The sequence below is a fragment of the Leptodactylus fuscus genome, chromosome 2, assembly GCF_031893055.1.
Source record: "Leptodactylus fuscus isolate aLepFus1 chromosome 2, aLepFus1.hap2, whole genome shotgun sequence".
Taxonomy (NCBI): domain Eukaryota; kingdom Metazoa; phylum Chordata; class Amphibia; order Anura; family Leptodactylidae; genus Leptodactylus; species Leptodactylus fuscus.
The window spans coordinates 248,882,965-248,910,660 of record NC_134266.1 but is presented as its reverse complement, the minus strand read 5'-3'; the positions used below and the strand labels follow the sequence as shown (position 1 = coordinate 248,910,660).

The window sequence follows — 27,696 nt, the reverse complement described above, 5'->3', positions numbered from 1 at the left end:
CCGAAGTACCCCATGGCTGTTTTAACACATTGGTGTGCCCAGTGCAAATATTTCATAAATGGCCCCCCTCCGTCACTACTACCAGACACCACACACTTATCCCACTCACTCAAATTAAAATGGCCCCCACAGAATATATTTCATACAATATAAGTGTCCATGCCCCTGCACTTATGAATAGTAGTCCCCCGTATAAATAGTTCTTGTTCACAGGTAACTGCTCTCTCATCAATAATATTTATAAGGCGGTCATTATATTATATATATTATAAGAGTGGTTACATGACAATAACATCTCTGTAATGGACTGGCCTGCACAGAGTCCTGATGTGAATCCTATAGAGCACCTTTGTGATGTTTTGGAACGCCGACTTCGTGCCAGGCCTCACCGACCTACATTGATACCTCTCCTCAGTGCAGCACTCCGTGAAGAATGGGCTGCCATTCCCCAAGAAACCTTCCAGCACCTGATTGAACGTCTGCCTGCGAGAGTGGAAGCCGTCATCAAGGCTAAGGGTGGGGCCAACACCATATTGTATCCAGCATTACCGATGGAGGGTGCCACCAACTTGTAAGTCATTTTCAGCCAGGTGTCCGAATACTTTTGATCACATAGTGTATTTTTAAGAGTGGCTTTTTTAAGGGGGAGCTATTGTCTATAAGGGGAAAACTTTTATTTTTAAGGGCGGCTAGTATAAAGGGGGCTTTTATTTATAATACTTCTTCATTATAATAGCCCCCTTATAATTAATAGTTCCTCCCTTATAATTGCTCTCCTTAAAGGGATTGTCCAAGATAAACTGATAATTAGCACCTAAATTAAACTCCCTCTCCCACTTAACTTCTAATTTACATCAATTAAAAAAATCTATAATTACCCATATGTGACCATTCCAGGGACACTTTCTGCTAATCCGGTGACGTTCCATTTCACCACTTCCGAAATGGAACGTCTCTATCACTATTCCACCTCCCCTATCCCCATCAATACTTTCCAAGCCTCCTTCTCTTCCTGTCCTCTAGTAGTGGGCAGAATAGCTTAGCTAGGGAGATGGGGAGAGTGGGAGGGGCTAGTAATGGGCGGGATCGCTAGTCAGTGAGAGTGGAAAAATACCTGCTTAGTGAGACAGGCAGGTTGGGATGGGCTAGGCTAGTTTGCCCTGTGGTTAAACCGGCCCTGACAAACCCGACATATTCCCTCCCACTCTTATATGTTGCAACAATTTTAGGTTCATGACACCAAGAAATGTCCTAGTGCGGAGGGAAGTGCAAGAATAGGAAAAGGTGCACGAAGATCTACACCAGAGTAATTTGGGATGTATATTGAAATGTGTATATGAGGCCTACGTAGGCTGGGACCCCACATAGTCCCTGCAAAATGGATGGAAATCCCATCCACACATTGCAGAAAAATATCTGCAGCAGAATTGTTGCGGTTTCCAAAAACGTTGCATTTTTGTAAATCGCAACATGTCAATTACACCTACAGAAACGCTGGCAGTTTCCCCATAGGTATAACTGATGCAGAAAGTCCGCCAAGGATTTCCTGCAGCGCTCTTTTGTTGTGGTCCCTATGTGGCCCCTTAGCTGTAAGATGCTATAGTAGTATAGTATACAGAGCTGATCTGGGGTCCTGTAGGACCCAGCAGCTCTTGCAAGTTGCGGCTCCCGGCGAATTACGTGACCACCGGGTCAGAGGGCGGCCACATCATGGCGGCGCCCATAGCCGTGTATACAGCACTCATTGAGCGCTGTATACACAGTGATCGAGAAGGCAGGGAAGGGAATAAATCTTCCCTGCCATCTCTCTGGGAGCTCCGGCTGAAGTTACAGCCGGCTCCCAGTGAAAGCAGCTGCACGATCTCCGTGCAGCTGCTGTGTTCTGACTGGACGTACCATTACGTCCAGTCAGAACTAGGCAACCAATATCCGGACGTATATACTCTATGGGCGGTCTGCAAGTGGTTAATTTCAGAAAAACGGTTTGTAGACGGTTTGTTTTAAAACCCATTCACTTCAAGGGGATGGGTTTAAAAACTGACCGCAGGGTTTCCATCTCCTGTCCAGTTTCCTGGGACAGAAGACGGAAACTGGGCAACGAGCGCAGGTGTGCAAGTGCCCTTATGTGAACAAAGCATTACCACTGTGTGGAGATGGGATTCGCTACACTTTGCTATTCATAGGTAACAGCACAGCGATGTTTTTGTGTGTGCGCATTATTCCTGTGCTATGATGTCATAGTCTGCCTTATCCCTGCACTGTGACATGACTAAGTATATCTCTGTATTGAGTTTGTGACATCACTGTGTTTATTATTATTATATATGGTGACACCGCTGTGTGCATTATCCTGGTACTATGACATCTCTGTGTGCATTATTCCTGTACTGTGACATAACTGTGTACCACAGGCATAACATGAAGCTTCAGGGTCCCAATGCAAAATTTGTAATGGGGCCCTTACCTACCGTGTGCCATAGTGCTATATTTTATATGTCAGAGGGACATTTGGGAACCCTTAAGGTCCAGGGCCTGGTAGCAATTGCTACTGATGCAGTGTAATGTGCAGGATAATGCACACAGCAATGTCACAGTACAGGGATAATACACACAGTGATGTCACAGTACAGGGATAATACACACAGTGATGTCACAGTACAGGGATAATACACACAGTGATGTCACAGTACAGGGATAATACACACAGTGATGTCACAGTACAGGACAATACACACAGTGATGTCACAGTACAGGGATAATAAACACAGTGATGTCACAGTACAGGGATAATACACACAGTGATGTCACAGTACAGGACAATACACACAGTGATGTCACAGTACAGGGATAATAAACACAGTGATGTCACAGTACAGGGATAATAAACACAGTGATGTCACAGTACAGAGATAATACACACAATGATGTCACAGTACAGAGATAATACACACAGTGATGTCACAGTACAGGGATAATAAACACAGTGATGTCACAGTACAGGGATAATAAACACAGTGATGTCACAGTACAGGGATAATATATAAAGTGATGTCACAGTACAGGGATAATAAACAGTGATGTCACAGTACAGGGATAATACACACAGTGATGTCACAGTACAAAGATAATACACACAATGATGTCACAGTACAGGAATAATACACACAGTGATGTCACAGTACAGGGATAATACACACAGTGATGTCACAGTACAGAGATAATACACACAGTGATGTCACAGTACAGGAATAATACACACAGTGATGTCACAGTACAGGGATAATACACACAGTGATGTCACAGTACAGGGATAATACACACAGTGATGTCACAGTACAGGACAATACACACAGTGATGTCACAGTACAGGGATAATAAACACAGTGATGTCACAGTACAGAGATAATACACACAGTGATGTCACAGTACAGGGATAATAAACACAGTGATGTCACAGTACAGGGATAATAAACACAGTGATGTCACAGTACAGGGATAATACACACAGTGATGTCACAGTACAGGATAATACACACAATGATGTCACAGTACAGGGATAATAAACACAGTGATGTCACAGTACAGAGATAATACACACAGTGATGTCACAGTACAGGGATAATAAACACAGCGATGTCACAGTACAGGGATAATAAACACAGTGATGTCACAATACAGAGATACTGCACACAGTGATGTCATTGTACAGGGATAATACACACAGTGATGTCACAGTACAGGGATAATACACACAGTGATGTCACAATACAGGGATAATACACACAGTGATGTCACAGTACAGGGATAATACACACAGTGATGTCACAGTACAGGGATAATACACACAGTGATGTCACAGTACAGGACAATACACACAGTGATGTCACAGTACAGGGATAATAAACACAGTGATGTCACAGTACAGGGATAATACACACAGTGATATCACAATACAGAGATACTGCACACAGTGATGTCATTGTACAGGGATAATACACACAGTGATGTCACAGTACAGGGATAATACACACTGTGATATCACAGTACAGGGATCAAATCAAATCAAAAAATGCTTTATTGGCACGTCCGAATAGGTATTTGGCATTGCCAAAGCTAGTAAAGTGGGCGGGGGGAGTTGGGTTGGGTGGGTGGTGGGTATGGGGGGTGGTTTGGGTTATAACAGTCCATGGAGTCTCATCTTCCTCTTCGTTGGCGACTGCTATATGGGGGGGTTGGAGGTGCGGGTGGGGTGTGGTGGGGCGGGTGTATTGGGATAAATATAATAGTCCGTGGAGTCTGATCTTCCTCTTGTTTGGTGACAGCTTGCCACGTATTGGGCAGCGATCTCCACAGTGGCCTCTTCTTCTCCCAGTAGGATGTAGAGTTTCCTCTTCTCGTCTGCAGATATGAAGTCTGGGATGTGGGCAGAGAGTCTTTGGTAGTAGACGGCCCTCACAGCTGAGTATTTGGTGCAGTGTAGCAGGAAGTGGGTCTCGTCTTCTAGGGCCCCCTGGTCACAGTGCTGGCACAGTCTGTTCTCCCGTGGCTTGTACGTCTGCCTGTATCGCCCCGTCTCTATCTCTAGGTTGTGGGCGCTCAGTTTGTACCGGCTCAGGGTCTGTCTGTGCTTGGGGTGGGGTATTCTCTCCAGGTAGGTGGCCATGGTGTAGTCCCTTTGTAGGGATTGGTACATGGTGAGTTTCTTGGAGTTATTTATTTCGTTTCTCCATTCTTCAATGTACCGCTCTCTGTTTGCCTCTGTGGCCGCCTTTATTTCGGCCTTGGTTATCATCTGTTGGTGGTTTTGGTTTGGTGGTTGGCTGTTGTTTGGTTGGTGAATGTCTAGTTTGCTCGGGTGGCTTAGCCAGGTTTGGTAGTGGTAGGAGTCGGGCTTGCTCCCCTGGATGTGTGCCTGGAAAGCTAGCGCCCTCTTCTGTATGGTGAGCCATAGGGGGAGTCTGCCTAGCTCTGCCCTGCAGGCCATGTTGGTGGTGTTGCGATGGACATGGAGCAGGTATTTGCAGAACTCCAGGTGGAAGTTCTCTGTTGGGCTGGAATCCCACTTTGACTGGTCTGGGTAGGTGGCTGGGCCCCAAACCTCACTGCCATAGAGAAGGATCGGGGAGATGACGGCGTCAAATATCTTCATCCAGACCCTCACCGGTGGTTTGAGGTGGTACAGTTGTCTTCTGATGGCGTAGAAGGTTCTGCAGGCTTTTGCTTTCAGGGTTTCTATTGCTGCTTTGAAGCTTCCTGATTGGCTGAGCTCCAGCCCCAGGTAGGTGTAGCTGCTGGTTTTCTCCAGTGTGGAGCCGTTCAGTGTGAATTGTGGGGTGGTGGAGGCTTTATTGTGGCCCTTCTTCTGAAATACCATGACTTTGGTCTTCTTCTGGTTGATGGGTAGGGCCCATGTGGTGCTGAATTTTTCCAGCACGGACAGGCTTTCTTGGAGGTCTTTCTCAGTGGGGGCCAGGAGAAGGAGGTCATCGGCATACAGCAGGAACTTCACTTCCCGGTCGTTCAGGGTGAGGCCTGGGGCTGGTGAGGCCTCCAGGGCTGTAGCCAGTTCATTGATGTAGATGTTGAAGAGCGTTGGGCTCAGGCTACAGCCTTGTCTGACCCCTCGGGCCTGTTGGAAGTATGTTGTCCTTTTCCCATTCACCTTCACACTGCACTGGTTTAGGAGCTCTTGATGACGTCGTACGTTCTTCCTCCTATTCCACTCTCTAGGAGTTTTAGGAGTAGGCCTGGGTGCCATACTGAGTCGAACGCCTTCTTAAAGTCCACGAAGCAGGCGAATATCTTGCCTCTTCTGGTGTTGTGGACGTGCGTCTTGATGAGGCTGTGCAGGGTGTAGATATGGTCTGTGGTGCGGTGGTTTGGCATGAACCCTGCTTGGCTCTTGCTGAGGACCCCGTGTTGTGTGAGGAAGGTGAGGATTCTGTTATAGATGATGCTGTTGAACAGTTTCCCCAGCGTTCTGCTGACGCAGATCCCTCTATAGTTGTTGGGGTCATATTGGTCCCCATTCTTGTAGATGGGGGTTATGAGCCCTTTGTTCCAGTCTTCGGGGAAGTGTCCAGCATTGAGTTATAGCATTGATTATACACACAGTGATGTCACAGTACAGGGATAATACACACAGCGATATCACAGCACAGGAATAATACACAGTGATGTCACAATATAGGGATAATACACACAGTGATGTCACAGTACAGGGATAATACACACAGTGATGTCACAGTACAGAGATAATACACACAGTGATGTCACAGTACAGAGATAATACACACAGTGATGTCACAGTACAGAGATAATACACACAGTGATGTCACAGTACAGGGATAATACACACAGCGATGTCACAGCACAGGAATAATACACACAGTGATGTCACAGTACAGGGATAATACACACTGTGATATCACAGTACAGAGATAATACACACAGTGATGTCACAGTACAGGGATAATACACACAGTGATGTCACAGTACAGAGATAATACACACAGTGATGTCACAGTACAGGGATAATACACACAGTGATGTCACAGTACAGGATAATACACACTGTGATGTCACAGTACAGAGATAATACACACAGTGATGTCACAGTACAGGGATAATACACACAGTGATGTCACAGTACAGGATAATACACACTGTGATATCACAGTACAGAGATAATACACACAGTGATGTCACAGTACAGGGATAATACACACAGTGATGTCACAGTACAGGAATAATACACACAGTGATATCACAGTACAGAGATAATACACACAGCGATGTCACAGTACAGGGATAATACACACAGTGATGTCACAGTACAGGGATAATACACAGTGATATCACAGTACAGAGATAATACACACAGTGATGTCACAGTACAGGGATAATACACACAGTGATGTCACAGTACAGGAATAATACACACAGTGATATCACAGTACAGAGATAATACACACAGTGATGTCACAGTACAGAGATAATACACACAGTGATGTCACAGTACAGGGATAATACACAGTGATATCACAGTACAGAGATAATACACACAGTGATGTCACAGTACAGGGATAATATACACAGCGATGTCACAGTACAGAGATAATACACACAGTGATGTCACAGTACAGGGATAATACACACAGTGATATCACAGTACAGAGATAATACACACAGTGATGTCACAGTACAGGGATAATACACACAGTGATGTCACAGTACAGGGATAATACACACAGTGATGTCACAGTACAGGGATAAAACACACAGTGATGTCACAGTACAGGGATAATACACACAGTGATGTCACAGTATAGGGATAATACACACAGTGATGTCACAGTACAGGGATAATACACACAGTGATGTCACAGTACAGGGATAATACACACAGTGATGTCACAGTACAGGATAATACACACAGTGATGTCACAGTACAGGATAATACACACAGTGATATCACAGTCCAGGGATAATACACACAGCGATGTCACAGTACAGGGATAATACACACAGTGATGTCACAGTACAGGAATAATACACACAGTGATGTCACAATACAGAGATAATACACACAGTGATGTCACAATACAGAGATACTGCACACAGTGATGTCACAGTACAGGGATAATACACACAGTGATGTCATTGTACAGGGATAATACACACAGTGATGTCACAGTACAGAGATAATACACACAGTGATGTCACAGTACAGGAATAATACACACAGTGATGTCACAGTACGGGGATAATACACACAGTGATGTCACAGTACAGAGATAATACACACAGTGATGTCACAGTACAGGAATAATACACACAGTGATGTCACAGTACAGGGATAATACACACAGTGATGTCACGTTAGAGAAATAACGCGCAGTGAGGACACAGTGCAGGAATAACGCAGACATTGGTACCAGTACACACAGTACTTCCTCCAGGGATAGGAACCAAAACTAACAACTAAACAACATTGCGTAACCGGCAGCTCAGAGAAACGAAAGTGTGAAGAGCCCGGACTTCCCCGCCAGGTCTATGAGAAGGAGCCTCGGCTGTACAGCCATGTCCAGAAGGAGCCGCCGAGACAGAGCCGTTTCCTCCATCATGTCTCCGCCGGACTTCTGCGTCTTCTGCAAAAAGTCTGAGGAAAATGAAGTGACCGGGAAACTGCAGAAAACGCCTGACGGGAAAATAGTGGCGCACTACAACTGCATGGTGAGAACAGGGCTCATTGTGGGCTGGGAATCGCATGACTATGGCGGTCTGGTGTCACTGGGTCCTCTGTGGGGGGGCACGTCATGTGACATACCTGTGTGAAGGGGGTAGAGGATTTGCAGGGCTGTTCCATGTGTAGACGCCTCCTTGTGCCCAGTGATAGGCCTGGAGATACTTCATTCAGGTGATTTTGGTGAATTCTCCAGTTGCTCCAGTTGAATGAGTTTTTGCTATGGGTTACAGACTCCCTTGCTATACTGTCATACAGGGATGAGCAGGGGCAGACATACTGAAGCCTCCATTGTAGGATGGATAACTCCAGGGCATGTGAACAGGAGCCTAGCCTAGCCCTTATCTGTGCTTTTAACCCCTTCCCATCTCATCCATTTCATAGTTGTCTTGTACTCCTATTCCAAAAGCCATAACGTGGTTTTTTTTTTTTTGTTTTATTTCCCATTCACTGCCATTTTACTGTTCAGGGTTCGTTCACACTTGTGCTTGTTGTCCGGTGTGTGCATTCCATCTTTAACCCCGGATAAACTGGACAGGGGACGGAAACCCGGTGGTGAACCTTATAAACCATTCACTTGAATGGATTTGTAAAGGTGTCCGCCTGCTGCCTGTCCGCGGGGAAACCGTTTTTTTTTAAGCTGGACACAAAGTCCTGCATACTCAAAGAACAAGAGAAAACACCGAGCGGCCAATAGTGTAGTCATTCTAAACTCCAGTGGTGATTTAAAGAGGACCTTTCATCAGATTGGGCACAGGCAGTTCTATATACTGCTGCAAAGCTGACAGTGCGCTGAATTCAGCGCACTGTCGGCTTTCCCGATCTGTGCCCAGTGTAAAGCGTTATCTGTCCCGGGACTGTAGCGCTTTAGTGTCAGAAGGGCGTTTCTGACACTTAGCCAGGGACGCCCTTCTGCCCAGCAGCACCTATTGCGCTGTACAGTGTGAGCGGGGAGGAACGCCCCCTTCCTCTGCTCACACAGCTCGTCCATAGACGAGTATTTTCAGGAGGGGAGGGGGGTGTTCCTCCCCGCTCCACAGTACAGCGCGATAGGCACTGCTGGGCAGAAGGGCGTCCCTGGCTAAGTGTCAGAAACGCCCTTCTGACAATAAAAAAATCAAGTCACAGGAATTGCGCCTCCACCACAATAGAATTTGTAACGGCTTTATTTAGCAAAACAACAGTACGCATTTCAGGAGTCCTGCATATCCGACTTTGTGTCCTAAAAAAAATGATTTCCTCTCCGACAGGCAGCAGACGGACACCAGTGGTCACCTTTACAAACAGAAAAAGGAACCCATTGAAGTCAATGGGATGCTTTTTTTCAGGGCTGAAATTCCGCACCATTTTCCTCCTTGTGAATGGACTCTTAAAGGGATTCTACCATTAAAACTTTTTTTTTTGTGGATAAGACCTCAGAATAGCCTTTAGAAAGGCTATTCGTCTCTTACCTTTAGACGTGGTCTCCGCCGCGCCATTCCTCAGAAATACTGTTTTTTACCGGTATGCAAATGAGTTCTGTCAGAGCAAAGGGGGCATCCCCTCTGTTGCCAGAGAAGTGTCTCCAAGCGCCGCCTCCTTTTTCATCCGCTGCATCATGTTCAATGTCTTCTTCCGGCGCAGGCTCGTAACCTAGCAGAGCAGAGCAGACTACGCAGGCGCACAGGCCACGGGAAAATGGCTGCTAACAATACTGTGCAAGCGGTCATTTTCCCGTGACCTGTGCGCCTGCACAGTCTGCTCTGCTAGAAGTTACGAGCCTGTGCCGGAAGACATTGAAGATGATGCAGCGGATGAAGAAGGAGGCGGCGTCATAGGAATGAGTGTAAGCGGCCGAACACCAAGGGGTTAAGCGCATCGAATATTTGATGCGCTTAACCGCTTAGTGTTCGGCCGCTTACACACATTCCTATGGCGGCGAGGTATTTGATCGAATACTACTCACTCATCTCTACTCATGAACATCGGGACCTAAGTACACCAATAAGACGATAGGTAGAGATGAGCGAACACTGTTCGGAACAGCCGTTCCGAACAGCATGCTCACAGCACGCTCCTATAGAAATGCTTCCATTCATTTCTATGGGAGCTTGCTGTTCGGATCGGCTGATCCGAACAGTTCGCTCATCTCTAACGATAGGTAGAAATGCGCACCTCCATGGGGAATATTGAATAGTTTGCTCAGGGAATCAAAAAACGGAACGTGCCCTGATAACATCCAAAGACATAGTTCCGAACTTCCCAAGAGGAAACCCGAATGCATGTGTGAAACTAGCGTCAGCCGTCTTTCGCTTAGCTTGTTGCCAGACCTGTCTTCCCAGTTTGAGAATGGGCAGTAATCTCCTTCTAAATAAGTGTAGGTTCTCTAGAGTGGCTATGTGTAAATAATGTGCTATGTGCGCCTCCGGGCCATGTAACGGGTCTGCTAGTATCCAGGTCCTTAGATAACAGAGTTGGCCTGCTAAATAATACAACATAATTGTTTAATTTTGAGTAATTTTCCTTTGTTTTTTTCAGGTGTATTGCCCTTCGTTAGTACCAAAGAAGTCACTAATTGGTATACAAGGATTTGAATTTGATATTAAAGATCTGAAAGCTGAAATAAAAAGAGGGAAAAAACTGGTAAGTTCATTAAAGACTTGCAATAAGTGACATCTTCAAATGTATCAGACTATAGAATAAAATGAAGCAATAATATGGATAGAGAATATATTGCTTATTAGTAGCGGTTTGAATGCTAAAGCTGAGTTCACGCGGGGTATTTTGGTCAGGATTTTGAAGCTGTATCCGCCTCAAAACCCTGACCAAAAGACGACTCCCATTGAAATAAATGGGAGTCGGTCAGTTCTTTTTTCCGGGTGCTGTTTGTTCTGGCTACCGGAAAAAAGAACGGACATACTTATTCTTCAGGCGGAGTTGCCTCACAACTCTGCCTGAAGACACTCCCTCCCGACTAGGCCCATTCATTTGGGTCTAATCCGAAGCCTCAGGTTCCGGTCCAAAATACCCCGTGTGAACCCGGCCTAAGACCCCCTTACCATAGCCAGGCTTAATTTAGGTGTATCTCTGCTGAAATGGACGCATCCTTGTCAATGGGAGCTCTGGTGATAGTTGAGTTCTGTACTTTGGCTATCTCTGGCGCTCTCATTAAAGTGAATATGTACGTATTAAATAGATTGTGCTACTGGACCCCCAGTGATTGGGAGAACAGGGGCGTGAAAGTTCCCTTGAGTGCGCCATGTAATCGCTGTCCTGGCAGCCCTATACAATGGCCGCACATGCACTTCCTCTCCCAATTCACATGTAGCATCCAGGCCTTATGCTTTCAACCTTGTGGCTGCTTTTACTCAAAAGAGAATTATAGGGTCAAACCTTTTTATGCATAAGTGTTCAGTTTTTCATAATTTTGTAATTACAGTAATCAAAACTTCTATTAAAAAATATATATAATTTTTGTTTTCAGTCATGCGGTATTTGTAAGAGACGAGGAGCAACAGTCGGCTGTGACATTAAATCCTGCACGAAAACCTATCACTATGCATGTTTAGTAAAAGCTAAGGGTTTTCCTGATCCAAAAAATTATGTGTAAGTTACCTTTTTCCAACTGTGTTAGCATAATGTCTAGAGATGAGCGAGTAGTATTCTATCGAATACCTCGCTGCCATAGGTATGCGTGTAAGCGGCCGAACACCAAGGGTTAAATGCATTGAATATTCGATGCACTTATTCTTATTCTTCTTCTTATGGTAGAGTTGGAAGGGACCTCAAGGGCCATCGGGTCCAACCCCCTGCGAGTGCAGGTTTTCCTAAATCATCCCAGCTATATGTTTATCCAGATTCCGCTTGAAGATTTCCATTGATGGAGCGCCCACCACCTCCCGTGGCAGCCTATTCCACTCTCTCACTACCCTCACTGTCAGAAAGTTTTTCCTAATGTCTAATCTGTATCTCTTTCCCTTTAGTTTCATCCCATTGCTTCTTGTACTTCCTTGTGCTAATGAGAATAGGGGAGATCCCTCTGCACTGTGACTACCTTTCAGATATTTGTAGACTGCTATTAAATCTCCCCTCAGCCTTCTCTTCTGCAAACTAAACAATCCCAGTTCTTTTAGCCGCTCCTCATAGGACATGGTTTGCAGACCTTCCACCATTTTGGTTGCTCTTCTCTGGACTTGCTCCAATATATCGATGTCTTTCTTGAATTGAGGTGCCCAGAACTGTACACAGTATTCCAGGTGTGGTCTGACCAGGGAAGAGTACAGCGGAATAATGACCTCTCTTGATCTAGATTCAATGCTTGTCTTAATACATCCCAGAATTTTATTAGCCTTTTTTGCAGCAGCACCGCACTGTTGGCTCATGTTGAATTTGTGATCTACTATTATGCCCAAGTCCTTTTCCCCTATGCTATCACTTAGTTCTATTCCTCCCATACTATATATGTTTTTTACATTTCTGTTACCCAGATGTAGAACTTTGCATTTGTCCCTGTTAAATACCATTTTGTTCGCCTCAGCCCATTGTTCCAGTGTGTCTAAGTCCTTTTGAATACACTCTCTCTCCTCTCTAGTGTTGGCTATTCCTCCTATCTTCGTATCATCTGCAAATTTTATGAGTTCCCCAATAATTCCATCGTCCAGATCATTTATAAAGATATTAAAAAGTACTGGGCCCAGAACAGAGCCCTGCGGCACCCCGCTTTTGACTTTCTTCCAGTTCGATGTGTAGCCATTTAGTATTACTCGTTGTGCCCGATCATTAAGCCAGTTGTGAATCCACCGAACTGATTTTTTGTCAAAGCCATACTTAATCATTTTTTCAATAAGAAGGTTATGTGATACTTTATCAAATGCCTTACTGAAGTCAAGATATACTATGTCCACGGCATTCCCTTGGTCCAACCATTCAGTGATTTTGTTGTAGAAGGAAATCAGGTTAGTCTGACAAGATTTATTGGTCATAAAGCCGTGCTGGCTCTGGTTAAATAATGCCTTCCCATCCAGGTACCGAAGTAAATGTTCCTTGACAATTTGCTCAAAGATTTTTCCTGCTATCGAGGTCAGACTTACCGGCCTGTAATTTCCTGGATCGTCCCTTTTCCCCTTTTTGTAGATGGGGACAACATTTGCCCTTTTCCAATCTAAAGGGACCACTCCTGTTTCCCATGACTTACCGAAGATTATAGCAAGGGGTTCTGTTATTTCCTCTGCTATCTCTTTCAGGACTCTAGGGTGTAAATCATCTGGTCCTGGGGACTTGGTTTCCTGTAACTTGGCTAAGTGCTCTCTTACCAGACCTTTGCTTATAGTCATCTTGGAGTCCTCCTTCCCCTCATCTCCATCACCATTAATGTCGATATTTCCATTAGTTTCTTGGGAGAAGACGGATACAAAATATGAATTTAGTAACTCCACCTGCTGTTCCACCATGTTAACTGTTTCTCCTTTGTCATTCTTCAGGACTCCAATGGTCTCCTTCACTTTTCTTTTGCTTTTAACATATCCCCAAAATCCTTTTACCTTACTCTTTGCCTCTTTTGCAAGCTTCAATTCGTGTTCAGCCTTAGCTCCTTTGATGCTTGTCTTGCAGAGTCTGCAGACTGCTGTGTACTCTTCCTTAGGTATAGTTCCCATCTTCCACTTTTTGTATGTTTCCTTTTTCCTTTTTAGCAGGTTATGTAATTTTTTGGTCATCCATCCTGATATTTTTAGGTGCTTAACCCCTTGGTGTTCGGCCGCTTACACGCATACCTATGGCGGCGAGGTATTTGATCGAATACTACTCGCTCATCTCTAATAATAACAGATGCATGTACAATATGGCAGACTAAAGATGCTTTATACACTTCTATAATTCTTACACTTTGGCCAATTACAATTATTGCATAGGAACGTCTTAACATGGAAATAGACATTGTGGAGAAGTTAGCTCAGTAGAAGCAGTGGTGCGGACCCAAACAGTCAAGACAGGGACACAAAGTGTGCAGCAAACTGGTTTATTTAGAAAAAAACAGGGAAATAAATAAACCTTGACTTCAGGCACAAAATGAGCAAAACAAAATACAGCCTTAACTTCAGGCAAAAAAAAACCTGCTCGTCTGAGCAACTAACTAAACAGAACGGATAACCTAACTATACGTGTGGCTTACTTCCAGCCACAAGAACAAAACAGGAGCAATATAGTCTCACTGGACTCAGGGTTACAGGACAGAACCATACACTTCTTCTCACTCCATGGATCTGCAGCCTTTTTCTGGACCAGTAATGAGCCAAAGATCTACACCTGGAGCTGAGGCCTACTCTAGACCCACCCTGGACCACACATATGTTAGAAACCCCGGGCTGATATATCTAGACTCCGGCACTCTGCCTGGCACCTTCTCACACTGTATTGTGTGCAAGAGGAGGAATGATTTTTGAACATGTGGGAAATAATATTGAAATGACATTTATTTATATACTAGAGGGAGGACCCGGCTTCGCACGGGTATATTACATTTTATGTTTGTGTAGTGGCCCCATAAGAAATGTCCAATTTTGCCCTGGTGTATTTTGTATGTGGTTTGTGTGTATGTCCATAAGTGTCATGTGATTATGTGTATCTCATTTTGGATATCAGTGAAAAACCTGTGATCAGTTGTTATGGATACCTGGAGTAAAGCTGTATCTAATCCTTCCCCGTGTAGTACTGTGTTTAGACGCAAGTATCTAATCCTTGTTGGTGTGGTACTGTGTGCAGATGCACATATCTAATCCTCCGGCGTGTGGTACTGTGTGCAGATGTGTGTATCTAATCCTCCCCCGTGTGGCATTGTGTGAAGAGGCACGTATCTAATCATCCGGTAAGTGAAACTGTGTGCAGACGTGCATATCTAATCTTACGGCATGTGGTACTATGTGCAGACGCGCGTATCTAATCCTCTGGCGTGTGGTACTGTGTGCAGACAGGTGTATCTAATCCTCTGGTGTGAGGTACTGTGTGCAGATGCACGTATCTAATCCTCCCTCGTGTGGTACTGTGTGCTGAGACGCATATCTAATTATCTGGCATGTGGTACTGTGTGCAGAGGCATGTATCTAATCCTCCAAAGTGTGGTACTGTGTTCAGACGCACGTATCTAATCCTCCCCTGTGTGGTATTGTGTGAAGAGGCGCGTATATAATCCTACGGCATGTGGAACTGTGTGTAGACGCATGTATCTAATCCTACAGCATGTGGTACTGTATGCAGACGCGTGTATCTAATCTAATGGCGTGTACAACTGTGTGAAGATGTGCGTATCTAATCGTCTGACATGTGGAACTGTAATCAGATGCGCGTATCTAATCCTACGGCATGTGGTACTGTGTGCAGACATGCTTATCTAATCCTCTGGTGTGTGGAACTGTGTGCAGAGGCGCGTATCTAATCCTCCCCTGTGTGGTATTGTGTGATGAGACGTGTATCTAATCCTACGGTGAGTGGAACTGTGTGTAGACGCGCGTATCTAATCCTACGGCATGTGGTACTGTGTGCAGATGCGCGTATCTAATCCTCTTGTGTGTGGTACTGTGTATTGAGACGCGTATCTAATTCTCTGGCTTGTGGTACTGTGTGCAGAGGCTTGTATCTAATCCTCCAAAGTGTGGTACTGTATGCAGACACACGTATCTAATCCTTCCCTGTGTGGTATTGTGTGAAGAGTCGCATATCTAATCCTACGGCGTGTGGAACTGTGTGTAGACGCACGTATCTAATCCTTTGGCGTGTGGTACTGTGTGCAGATGCGTGTATCTAATTCTTCCCTGTGTGGTACTGTGTGCTGATGCGCGTATCTAATTCTCTGGCTTGTGGTACTGTGTGCAGAGGCATGTATCTAATCCTCCAAAGTGTGGTACTGTATGCAGACACACGTATCTAATCCTCCCCTGTGTGGTACTGTGTAAAGAGGTGTGTATCTAATCCTACGGCATGTGGAACTGTGTGTAGATGCGCGTATCTAATCCTACAGCATGTGGTACTGTGTGCAGACGCGTGTATCTAATCCTCTCTGTGTGGTACTGTGTGCTGAGACGTGTATATAATTCTCTGGCTTGTGGTACTGTGTGCAGAGGCATGTATCTAATCCTCCAAAGTGTGGTACTGTATGCAAACACATGTATCTAATCCTCCCCTGTGTGGTATTGTGTGAAGAGGCATATATCTAATCCTACGGCATGTGGTACTGTGTGCAGACGCGCGTATCTAATCCTCTGACATGTGGTACTGTGTGCAGATGCGAGTATCTAATCCTCCCCTGTATGGTATTGTGTGAAGAGGGCAGTATCTAATCCTACGGCATGTGGAACTGTGTGTAGATGCACGTATCTAATCCTACGGCATGTGGTACTGTGTGCAGATGTGCATATCTTATGCTCTGGTGTGTGGAACTGTGTGCAGATGCGTGTATCCAATCCTTTGGCATGTGGTACTGTGTGCAGACGCATGTATCCAATCCCCTGGCGTGTGGTACTTTGTGCAGACGCGTGTATCTAATCCTTCGGCATGTGGAACTGTGTGCAGAAGCGCGTATTTAATCCTCTGGTTTCTGGGACTGTGTGCAGACGCGTGTATCTAATCCTCTGCCGTGTGATACTGTGTGCTGATCTGTGTATCTAATCCTCTGATGCATGTATCTCAGTTTGGATATCAGTGTTGGGTTGTATATGTGGAGTGACTGTGTATTGCAGTTGGAATATGAGTGAAAGACTTGCAGGTTTGTATTGGCTAAGGGGGGGGGGGCATTGTGTTTGGAATGCTGTATCTCAGCAACGGTACGTCCGAGCGAGTTGGAGTGTCGTCTTAAACCTTCCTGGATACCTGAAGTATCTCTGTGCCAAATTTGGTGAAGATCAGTCCAGTCGTTTGGTTCGCATTAGAGCACAGACAGACAGACAGACAGACAGAAATTCATTTTTATAATATAGGGAGATTTACACCTATAGGGTGTCCTATGTATGAATCTATTCTCCCTGCCTCCATATGAAATTGGAGATGTATGGAGGTACAGTAAAGGCCATATGCACATAATTAGAGCCCTACTAACAAAATTACATGCAGAAGACGGAAAACTGTCAGACCGGGTCCGGCCGTGAGCGCCGGTGAGTGTTTTATGCTCTCCGCCGCGAAACCGTTTTTTTAAAACCAGACACAGAGTATTGCATGTCCGACTCTGTGTCCGATTTTTTAAAAAAAAAAACGGTTTCGCCGCGGAGAGCATAAAACGCTCACCAGCGCTCACAGCCGGACATCTTTCTAACCCATTCAAATGAATGAGTATGAAAGAGTCCTGCAGGTTTCCGTCTCCTGCTCAGTTTTATGCAGGAAACCTGCATGAACAGACATTGGGCGCAAGTGTGAACCCAGTATTACTTATTTTGTTTTGTCTGCTTAGGAACAGTGAGGTAGTAATGGAGGAGGAGCTGAGCTTAGGGGGAGGAGTTGTTAGACAGGGAGCCATGATGGAAGCATGGAATAAAGTGTTCTGATCTACAAAAGTAACTATTGCATGGTGGACTGATTCCAGAAGACCTACATCCTCACTACAACACTACAATCGGTGTCCACGACACTTATGCCTTTCGAATGAAGCTCTTAGTCATAGGACCAATCCGGATAAATCCGGCAAAAAAGGAACTGCGCTCTTCTTATTGGCAAATACAGATTTATTGGCATCAAACTCACACACAACGCGTTTCGGGCGTATACCACGCCCTTCTTCAGGTGTAATAGTTTCTTCACCGCTGGGAGAGAGGGTTCCTCTCTCCCAGCGGTGAAGAAACTATTACACCTGAAGAAGGGCGTGGTATACGCCCGAAACGCGTTGTGTGTGAGTTTGATGCCAATAAATCTGTATTTGCCAATAAGAAGAGCGCAGTTCCTTTTTTGCCGGATTTATCCAGATTGGTCCTCTGTGTATACGCTTATACACCCATGTGGTGTTAGGAACATGCTGCCTCAACCCGAAGATTAACCCTTCGGTCTCCTTGTACTGCGATTTCAGAGTTGTGACTTGGGCTCACAACCCTACAAGGTGAGCGTCATTCCTCTGTTTAACGCTCTAAACGTTCTTAAAAAATACTACACTACGGTCTGCTCGGTGTCTATATTCCCTTTTGTTTTTGAGAGCTCTTAGTCATAGGGCTTTCTTTTTGTATATTACTTCTGGTATATGATATAAACCTGTCCCATTGTTCCCACAGGATTATAATGCTGCAGATTTTGTGCAGCAGAATATCTGCAGGACTTCTGCTAGAAATCTGCATAGATTTTATGTTTTTTTTCTCTGCAATGTATAGATGAAATTTCTTAAATATTAAATACAAAATTTCTGTAGCATTTGAGTACTGTGGAGCGCACCCTACTCAGCCCTACTACCCAAGGCTTGTGTACATGGTTTTACCACATACAAGAAGTCTATAAAGCCACACACACCGATCTATATAACCAAGGTTTTAATTCTTAAAGGGATCCTATCATTCAGATGGAATTTTTTGTGACTAACACGTTGGAATAACCTTAAGAAAGGCTATTCATCTCCTACCTTTAGATGTCTTTTCCGCGCCGCCGTTCCGTAGAAATCCCAGTTTTTGCCGGTATGCAAATGAGTTCTTTCGCAGCACTGGGGGCAGGCCCCAGCACTCAAACAGCACTGGGGGTGTCCCCAATGCTGCGAGAGAACTCTCCAGCGATGTCTCCATCTTTTTCAGGAACGGCCTCTTCCTGTGTCTTCTTCCAGCGCAGGAGGTGAAACTTGTAGGCCTCAGGCACAGCTGACTGCGCATGCCCACAGGCCACAAGAAAATGGCCGCTTACTTACTGTGTAAGTGGCCATTTTTCTTGTGGCCGCGGGCATGCACAGTAGGCTCGGCCCGACACCTACAAATTTCACCACCTGCGCTGGAAGACACAGGAAGAGGTCGTTCCTGAAGAAGATGGAGGCGGCGCTGGAGAGTTCTCCCGCAGCATTGGGAACACCCCAGTGCTGTTTGAGTGCTGGGGCCTGCCCCCAGTGCTGTGAAAGAACTCATTAGCATACCGGCGAAAACTGGGATTTCTACGGAATGGCGACGCGGAGAAGACATCTAAAGGTAGGAGACAAATAGCCTTTCTTAAGGCTATTCCGACGTGTTAGTCAAAAAAAATTCCATCTGAATGATAGGATCCCTTTAAAAGTAAACTGTCTGATGTCCATTCACATTGCACTAAATGATACTCTATAAATCTCTTTTACAGTGTATATTGTAAAGATCACAAACCTGATAATGGTAAGATGTTCTGTTGCAATTTCTCTTCTTATGTGCTATTGTCTCTTTGTGTATCTGGTAGTTGAATATAAGAATGTATTCACATCATGTACAATATTTACATTTAGCTCCTACAGTGGGTTGGGAAAAACTGACCTATGCACTGAACATAACCCCTTAAGATGTGTAACTGTATGCCAGGTTGTTCCTTAAAGAGGACCTTCCACCACCGCCACCAACTCCATTTCTTAACTCCATTTCTTAGCATCTGTTAATAGACTCATGTGGAATTTTTCACTTAGTTTCTGCTGTTCCCAAGCTATCAGAGCTGTCAGTTTTGTTGCCTCATATGATACTCTGTACTGTCAGGTGGGTGGTGTCAGGCAGGGGGTGTGATTCAGAGCTGCAGAGGCAGCCAGGGCCAGAGCTCAGAGTCACACCCTCTTGCCTTCTCCTACCTGACACCGCCCACCTGAAAGTATAGAGATTAAGATATCAGGCACCAAAACTAACAGCTTTTAATGCTCAGGAATGATGGAGGCTACAGAATAGCACCTATTAGAGGAGGGGTAGGGACGTACGGCTCTCCAGCTGTTGCAAAACTACAACTCCCAGCATGCATATTGGCTCTGCTGTTCTTGGAACTCACATGGAAGTGAGTGGAGCATGTTGGGAGTTGTAGTTTCACAGCAGCTGGAGAGCCAAAGGTTCCCTACTCCTGTATTAGAGGATGCAAAGAGCTGGACTTGGTGGATGTGATGAAAGATACTCTTTAAGTTGTCCATAGGCTTCCCTGTAAGAAAACATATATCCCTCTGACTATATCCACAGGTTCTCCTATCAGTTGGAGGTAGGTTTGTTCTGGCTCCCAGAAAAAAGAAGCGACATGCTCATTCTTTCAGGCAGATCTGCTTGAAGACACTCTCTCCTGACTAGCCCCTTTTATTTGGGCTTAATCCGGAGCTTAGTGCGCGACTGGATGCTGGTGCATTGCACCAGCATCCAATCACAGCTACCCATATTTTGGTCCGGAACCTGAGGCGGCCTCTGCCTCAGGTTCCAGACCAAAAAACCCTGTGTGAACCCGGCCTAAGCCCCCTTGCAAACAACAGTTTTGCTGGACACCACACTGACCCATTCATTTCTATGGGCCCGTACACATAACCATGAATACCAAGGTCACACGTGCAGGCTGACAGTTTGGGCTGCAAAATATGGAACAAGTCCTATTCCTGTCTGATTTTACAGCCCTGCTTCCATGGCTCCTATTCATTAAATGAAAGGGAAGAACGACCATGGTAATAACAGCAGCCAGTTAGCACACGGGCTGCGTGCAACATGTATACTGGCAGTCTATGGAGATAGCCAAGTGGGAGGTGTCAGGACAGATGACATGGATCACTTTTAGTACACGGACAAAACAATCAATCAAGTTACTGCTTTCATTTATAAAGGGCCTCTCAATAGAAGTGTAGCTTGAATGCAAAATTTATAATAGGCCACCAGCTTGTGTCATGTAGAATATTGGTATATTTTATGTGACACAGGAATCTTTGGGGCATCCAAGGCCTGGTAGCCACTGCTGCCTCTGCACCCCCTTCTGCTACACCCTGCTTCGGGAATCTAATTGTTTGCTATGGACCAATGTTTCACTTTTCTTATTTGGATTTCTCTTATCATATTAAAGGGATCCTGTCAGGTGGTTTTTCCCTCCTGTACAGGAACTAAACATGATAGTCACAAAAAAATTATTATTAGCTGTAACAACTCTCTCTTCAATCCAGAACACGGACACTGTGTGTCATCCCTGTCGTTTCTATTGACCCAGAGACTGCACATGGTTGAAAATTCATGTTATAAACTTTTTAAACCTTACACAGATTCATCATACCTCGTCCTGGGATGCAGGGAGCAGCTTCAGCACGTCGTGGTCATCACGTCACACCCTGTGAGGGGGGCTGTTAGGTAGGGTATCAGGCTGATGTCTGACAGTGAGGGACATGTCAGTCATACCGCACAGGCTGTGATTTAGCTCAGTGACTACATAACTAGATGAAGCTGCTCCCCGCCCCTGTTTTTAGTTAAGGCAAATTTACAGAAGTTTTTAAAAACTTATAACGTGACTTATAAGCAAAAGAAATCTTAGTGAGAGGCACCATAAGGCTGCATGCACACGGAGTTACGCCGGGCTTGTAAAAATACTCTTTCACAGCCGTACACGCTGCGGACGGCTTCCGAACACTTCCCATTCACTTCAATGGGAGCACTCGTAATGCTGGCGTTACGAGCCCTCCTATTGAAGTGAATGGGAAGTGTTTGGGAGCTGTCCGCAGCGCTCGCGTGTACGGATGTGAATGAGTATTTTTACAAGCCCGGCGTAACTGCGTGTGCATGCAGCCTAAGGCCATTACTTTACGCTGCACATGCCGGCACCAGTATAGAGTGGAAAAACAACCTGACAGATTCCCTTTAAGCTCTAAAAGTATTTTAGTGAATCGTCCTCTTGTCTTATGTCATTATACTTACACAGGTAGTAATTCACATGACTCACCTGGGACTAGCACACAGCAGCGGCAGCAGGTAATATCACCGTCATCTTTTCCATATCAATTTTACCTTATAGTTGATCAACATTGTAGAATTGTTAAAACTGAGCTAGATTATTGTATATTACAAAGAGACCCTGATAAACTGGCATTGTGGGCAAAAATCTGGCATATTCAAAGTAATGCTCCTAGGCTACAGAACTTGTATTACTGCATATACACTAAGGCTATATTCACATCTGTGCCAGGTGTCCATCCTGCACAGAGCTGTCAAAACTCCTATGTCTTTTGGGCCGCAGAGCGGGCAGCAGTCCGGCCGATGGGCCTCCAGCTGGGTTTCAGAGACGTCCAGGTGCGGTGGCTCAGCATACGGGGCATGAAGTGGGAACAAGTCTTCCTGGAGGTCCTCAACGCTAGTAGAGCCACCTAGGTCCCGGTGTTGTTAGTAATCCATGCAGGTGGCAACGACATGGTCTCCATCCGGCGGCCAGAACTGATTGCTAGGATGCGAGCGAATTTCTGCAGGTTTCCAACACTTTTCCCAGCCCTAGTCCCTGTATGGTCTGAGATGATTCCGAGATCACAGTGGCACGGCGCTATTAGTCCGCCCGCACTTGAGAGAACAAGGAAAGCCCTCAACAGAGTAATGTCACACCACATACAGACACTGGGCGGAGTAGTGGTCAGGCACTACCAGCTTGAAGGGGACAATCGGATGCTACTGCGAAAGGATGGTGTACACCTGAATGATATTGGGTTGGACTTTTTCTTTCGGGGATTCAAGGTGGCATAGAGAGGGCGCTGTTCCTGCTGGGGGGGGGGTCGGACCTCGTTATAGACTTACACCGAGATCCGGTGGCATAGTAGCAGGACCATGGCCCCCTTTCTCAGCGATGAAGAGTACCAGCGACGTGCCCCACCGGAAACAAGTCCAACGCGTGCCCACGAGGAGGCGGGGCACTCCGGGGGGGCACACACCACAACGTTCGCTGAGGAGGAGGGGAACAGGGTTACTGCTTATGTCAGATATATATATATATATATATATATATATATATATACATATGCCATATATATATGTAATAAAGCTGTGGCCGACCTCACCCATTCAAAGGTAACTTGGACTGTATTTATGTGAAGATCACACACAAGGAGTTTGGTGGAGGAGAAGGGGTTTTTTTTGGTCCAGATAAATGCTCAAATACGGCCGGTCGAAAAAGTGCAGCAAGCCTGCTTTAAAAAAAAATAGTATTATAGTCAGTGGGGTCATCCGGGCTCCATTTGTGTCCATCTTTGTTAGGATTTGTCCATTTTTCCATTTTTCTTTTGGTCCTCCAATGGATGGATCAGATGTGAATGTACCATAAGTAAAACAGTATTGGAGACAACCATAGAAGGGAAGGACTTGGGGGTTACAAGTGAGCTAAGCAGCAGTGCTTAGTGTCAAAAGCAACTAAGAATTTTAGGAGCATTAGGAGATCCCAATGTAATATTAACGCTCTATAAAACCCATGCAAAATCACATCAAGATTATGGAATTCAATTTTGGGTTCCATATCTAAAAATGGATGTAGGAGAGGTGAAGAGGCAGACATTTCAATTATTAAAATGTTTTTGTTTTTTTTGTTTTTTATGGCCTGTTCTCTGGCTCTGTACAGATGTCGCCCCCTATTGATCATATATTCACCCTGACGATAGGCCATTAAAAAATGAGCCTGGAGAGGCTGCAAAAATGTGGCATTTCAGCTTGGAAAAAAAAAAAAGCTTTCGAGGTGAAAAGAAGCATGCGTGGATGGATGTCTAGAAAAGCCTCCGACTCTTCCTAACACTCCACTCGGTATAGCGGCCCCAAACATAGCTACACTTACATTTGGGTTTTTTAGATGAATAAAAGGTTGCCATTTTTAATTAAATTGCTAAATGATAAAAATTAGACCCCAAGTAGATTTCCAAAAACTTCATAAATAGGTTAATTCTGCCGTCTGTACTTAGCTATAAGTTTGTTATGTTCTGGTTTATCTGTTTTGATGATCTAGCAGAGGGATCGCCTGATATGTAAATGTGAAGGTTATAATCATGTTACATAGGAAAAACATTGTTATCCTTAAAAGCTGATTGCTAGATATAGTTGCTTATGCTTGAAACTGAGATATAGTGATACGTTGACAAGATGGCACCTGCACTTCAGAGTGCAAGAAAAACAAATGCTTGGCTTGCTGCCAGAAGACAGCTCCCTTGGGACAGCGCGCAGGACCGGGAGCAGCTGACTATATATGGAACTGCTTAAACTTTCTCTTTCTGTTTGATTGTAATGTACCATACCAATCAGGAATGAATATGAAAATTTACATTGTTGTTATCTCTCTTCCTTTCTCTGCTGCTATTTAACCCCACGTTGGTTTAATAAAAGTGCGTTAAAGTTTTCTTCTCGGCTAATACCAAGCGGAACTAATACCAACATCGCGAGTAGTGTGACGTCTATACTGCCTGGCACTCAGCCAAATTAATTAGGACAAGGACAGTTACCCGGGATTATTGGTCAATTAATCATAAACACAACTTATCGTAAATATAAGCCAGTATGTAATTTCCTATAACAAAGTAAATTCATAAAGAGGACGGCTCAGCAGAAATGGATGGAATATATCAATTCTTGCAAAACTGTTCAAAGCTGGATATTTAAAGTTTAGGGTGGTTGAAAATCACTAAAAGCGAAGAATCCAATAAAATCTAAAAATTACAAAAACTCACCTGATAAATCCTCTTGAAGCTGTGGTGATACAGTGTTTCCGATCTTGTCTTGTAGTAAAGTACATGCATGTGACCACTGCAGCAATCACTGGCGTCGGTGGTCTAAAGCCAGAGCTATTCAGTGATTTTAGCCACGAACCCCATCATGTGACCGAAGATTGCAGGGTCACCCTGTGGCCCCTTCACTAATGTTACTTAATAGGAGTTGCATTGCAACCCCTAGTATGTAGCTATTGCGACTTCAAATTGAAAATCGCTCAACTTTTTTGCGTCTAGAAGTCACGGTCACAACACGCTTGGAGTCTCAATGCAACTCCATTCACTACTGTTAATGAAAGAGCCGCCAGGAAAACTGGCCGTCTTTGGTTGCCGCTAGTAGTTGTGCTCAAAATCACCAGATAGCTCTAGACTAATGCTACACTTAGAGGCACGACTGAAGTCGGGGATTGGCTACAATGGTCATGTGTATGGCACGTTTTAGGTCCAGGAAAGTGAACAGAGACCAACTGAAATCGCCAAAGTGGTGATAGTGAAGCAGGGGGTAAATTATTACAGCATTAGTCCAAAATTAATGGCTTAATTTAGATTATGGGGATAATGCCACTCCTTAAAGAGAGACCACCTATTCAGGTGTGTGGAGACTTATACAGCCATAGTCGCTCCACTGCAAGGGAACATGGGAAGAATATGCAAATCTGTCTCCCAAGATGTAAACAGGGAGACAGTGCCTCTGTTATGCTGCTCTCTATGGGAAGCACCCTGAACAACATGCCTGACTTTCCCAGAAGCCTTTGCTGCATGATGCGAGGTTATAACCAAATCAGTTTCTCAGCTACGGATGGCACCGTTTCTGTCTGGTTGGACTTCATCAGCGCAGCCTAGAGAGAATTGATTTGGTAGAAGTGAGAGGCCAGATTATGGGGATAATGTCACTCCTTAAGGAGAGACCACCTTTTCAGGTGTGTGGAGACTTATACAGCCATAGTTGCTCCACTGCAAGGGAAAATGATGTTCAGGGTGCTTCCCATAGAGGGCAGCATAACAGAGGCACTGTCTCCCTGTTTACATCTTTGGAGACAGATTTGCAAATTCTTCCCATGGCTTAACTTAATAATAGACCATTGGTATAAAAACAAAAACAAAAAACGACAATCCCTTTAAGGTTTATTTTGTAACCACTCAATACCAAGGATGTGGATGGCATGTTAATATCAGTTTCCAGTTCTTTAGTTTCTCTTAATTTTTTTTTTTATTTTCTTTTCCAGAAGAAGAGAAAGAGAAGAAAAAAGCAGAGAATGAAAGTAATACCGAGGTAAAATTTCATGATTAAGTTAATTTATTTTCCATTATTATCTGATTTGTCTTTTTTTTTTTTTTTTTTTTAAACCAAATTCATTTGATAATGTGCCTTGGGGAGAGAACCTATAAGGGTAAGTTCACACGGGGTTTTTTGGTCAGGATTTTGAGGCAGTATCCACTTCAAAATCCTGACCAAAAATATGTCTCCCATTGAAATCAATGGGAGCCGCTCAGGTCTTTTTTCCGGGAGCCGTTTCTTCCGGCTCCCGGAAAAAAGAAACGAGGTGCTCATTCTTCAGGCCGAGTCGCCTTGCTTGAAGACACTCCCGTCTAGGCCCATTCATTGGGTCTAATCCGGAGCGGAGTGTGCGGCTGGATGTTGGCTTTCAGACACGGCTACCCAGTTTTTGGATTGGAACCTGAAGCAGCCTAAGGTTCTGTTCTGCCCCAAAAGCAATTTATTCTAATTTGCATATTAGGAAAAATGTGTTTTTGTTTTTTTTTTGTGAAAATAAAGGAAAGATTCACAAAAATAAACGTATGAGAGTATTTGTGAGATGGTCCACTACTATGTACTGAGGCTTGCATCTCCATTTTCCTGGCTGACAGACCAATTCTCACTGACTACCATTCCTAGGAACAGTAATACTGAATAGTTGTCCATGCAAATATGTCAGCGATCACCGGACAAATGAGCAAATGTTCACTTCTTCAGGTGATCACATCTTTCAGTGGACACAAAGTAACTGTTTATCAGCAACACTTTGCACTATATAAAGAGACTGATGCAAGTAAGCGCAGACCAAAGTCTTATATTGTTGATTGACAAAAGAGGGGGACACTGAGCCGATACTCTTGTAGTAAATCAGGCTGAGAGTGAAATATTATAGACAGACAATTGTCTGCTCACCTGACGGGGCTGTGAGAGCGTCACAACAACCCAAAGTGCAATCAATATCTGATCCTGGGAAGGTAAACCAGATGGAGGGCAGCAGCTGATGGACGTCACAGGGACATATCATGTAGCAACAGGAGAAGGACCAACTGACCGGACAGGTCAAGGACAGCGCTCACCCAATTGTTAGGAACCTTCTTTATTGAACAACATTCAAAGGGAATGGCACGACGCGTTTCAGTCCTTTATCAAGTGCAAATGTACTTAAAAAAACAAAGACATACATGTGATGTAAAAATTGTGATATAAAATGCATCTGCTATAAAATTCATAACAAAGTACATTTGCACTTGATAAAGGACCTATGGGTCCAAAACGCGTTGTGCCATTCCCTTTGAATGTTGTTCAATAAAGAAGGTTCCTAATAATTGGGTGAGCGCTGTCCTTGTCCTATCCGGTCGGTCGGTCCTTCTCCTGTTATGTTGTTGATTGACACTTGTCTATCAGGCTGTGTGAAAGGAGATTTAACCCGCATTCACAGGACTGAGTTTCAGCCATGAACAGATTTACCATCCTGAACAGTATGCCAGGAAAGGGACTCATAGCAATGTAGTCATCTATGATACTAGGAGTCTCTGCCTCCCAGCAACATACTGTCCTGTACTTTAATCGGTAGGGGACAGTATGTCATTGGCA

The 27,696-nt window shown here is 44.6% G+C and overlaps 1 protein-coding gene across 1 annotated transcript in view; it reads left to right on the top strand.

Annotated features, from left to right (window-relative positions):
- The first annotated feature begins 8,082 nt into the window (after positions 1–8,082).
- The window catches only part of LOC142194130 (uncharacterized), a 33,432-nt gene continuing 13,818 nt past the window's right edge, over positions 8,083–27,696 (top strand). The window contains exons 1-6 of the mRNA XM_075263148.1: positions 8,083–8,235; positions 10,763–10,867; positions 11,709–11,830; positions 19,499–19,530; positions 22,040–22,089; positions 26,072–26,118. Of these exons, the coding sequence (XP_075119249.1) occupies positions 8,083–8,235; positions 10,763–10,867; positions 11,709–11,830; positions 19,499–19,530; positions 22,040–22,089; positions 26,072–26,118 (509 nt within the window). The remainder of the gene's footprint in view (positions 8,236–10,762; positions 10,868–11,708; positions 11,831–19,498; positions 19,531–22,039; positions 22,090–26,071; positions 26,119–27,696) is intronic.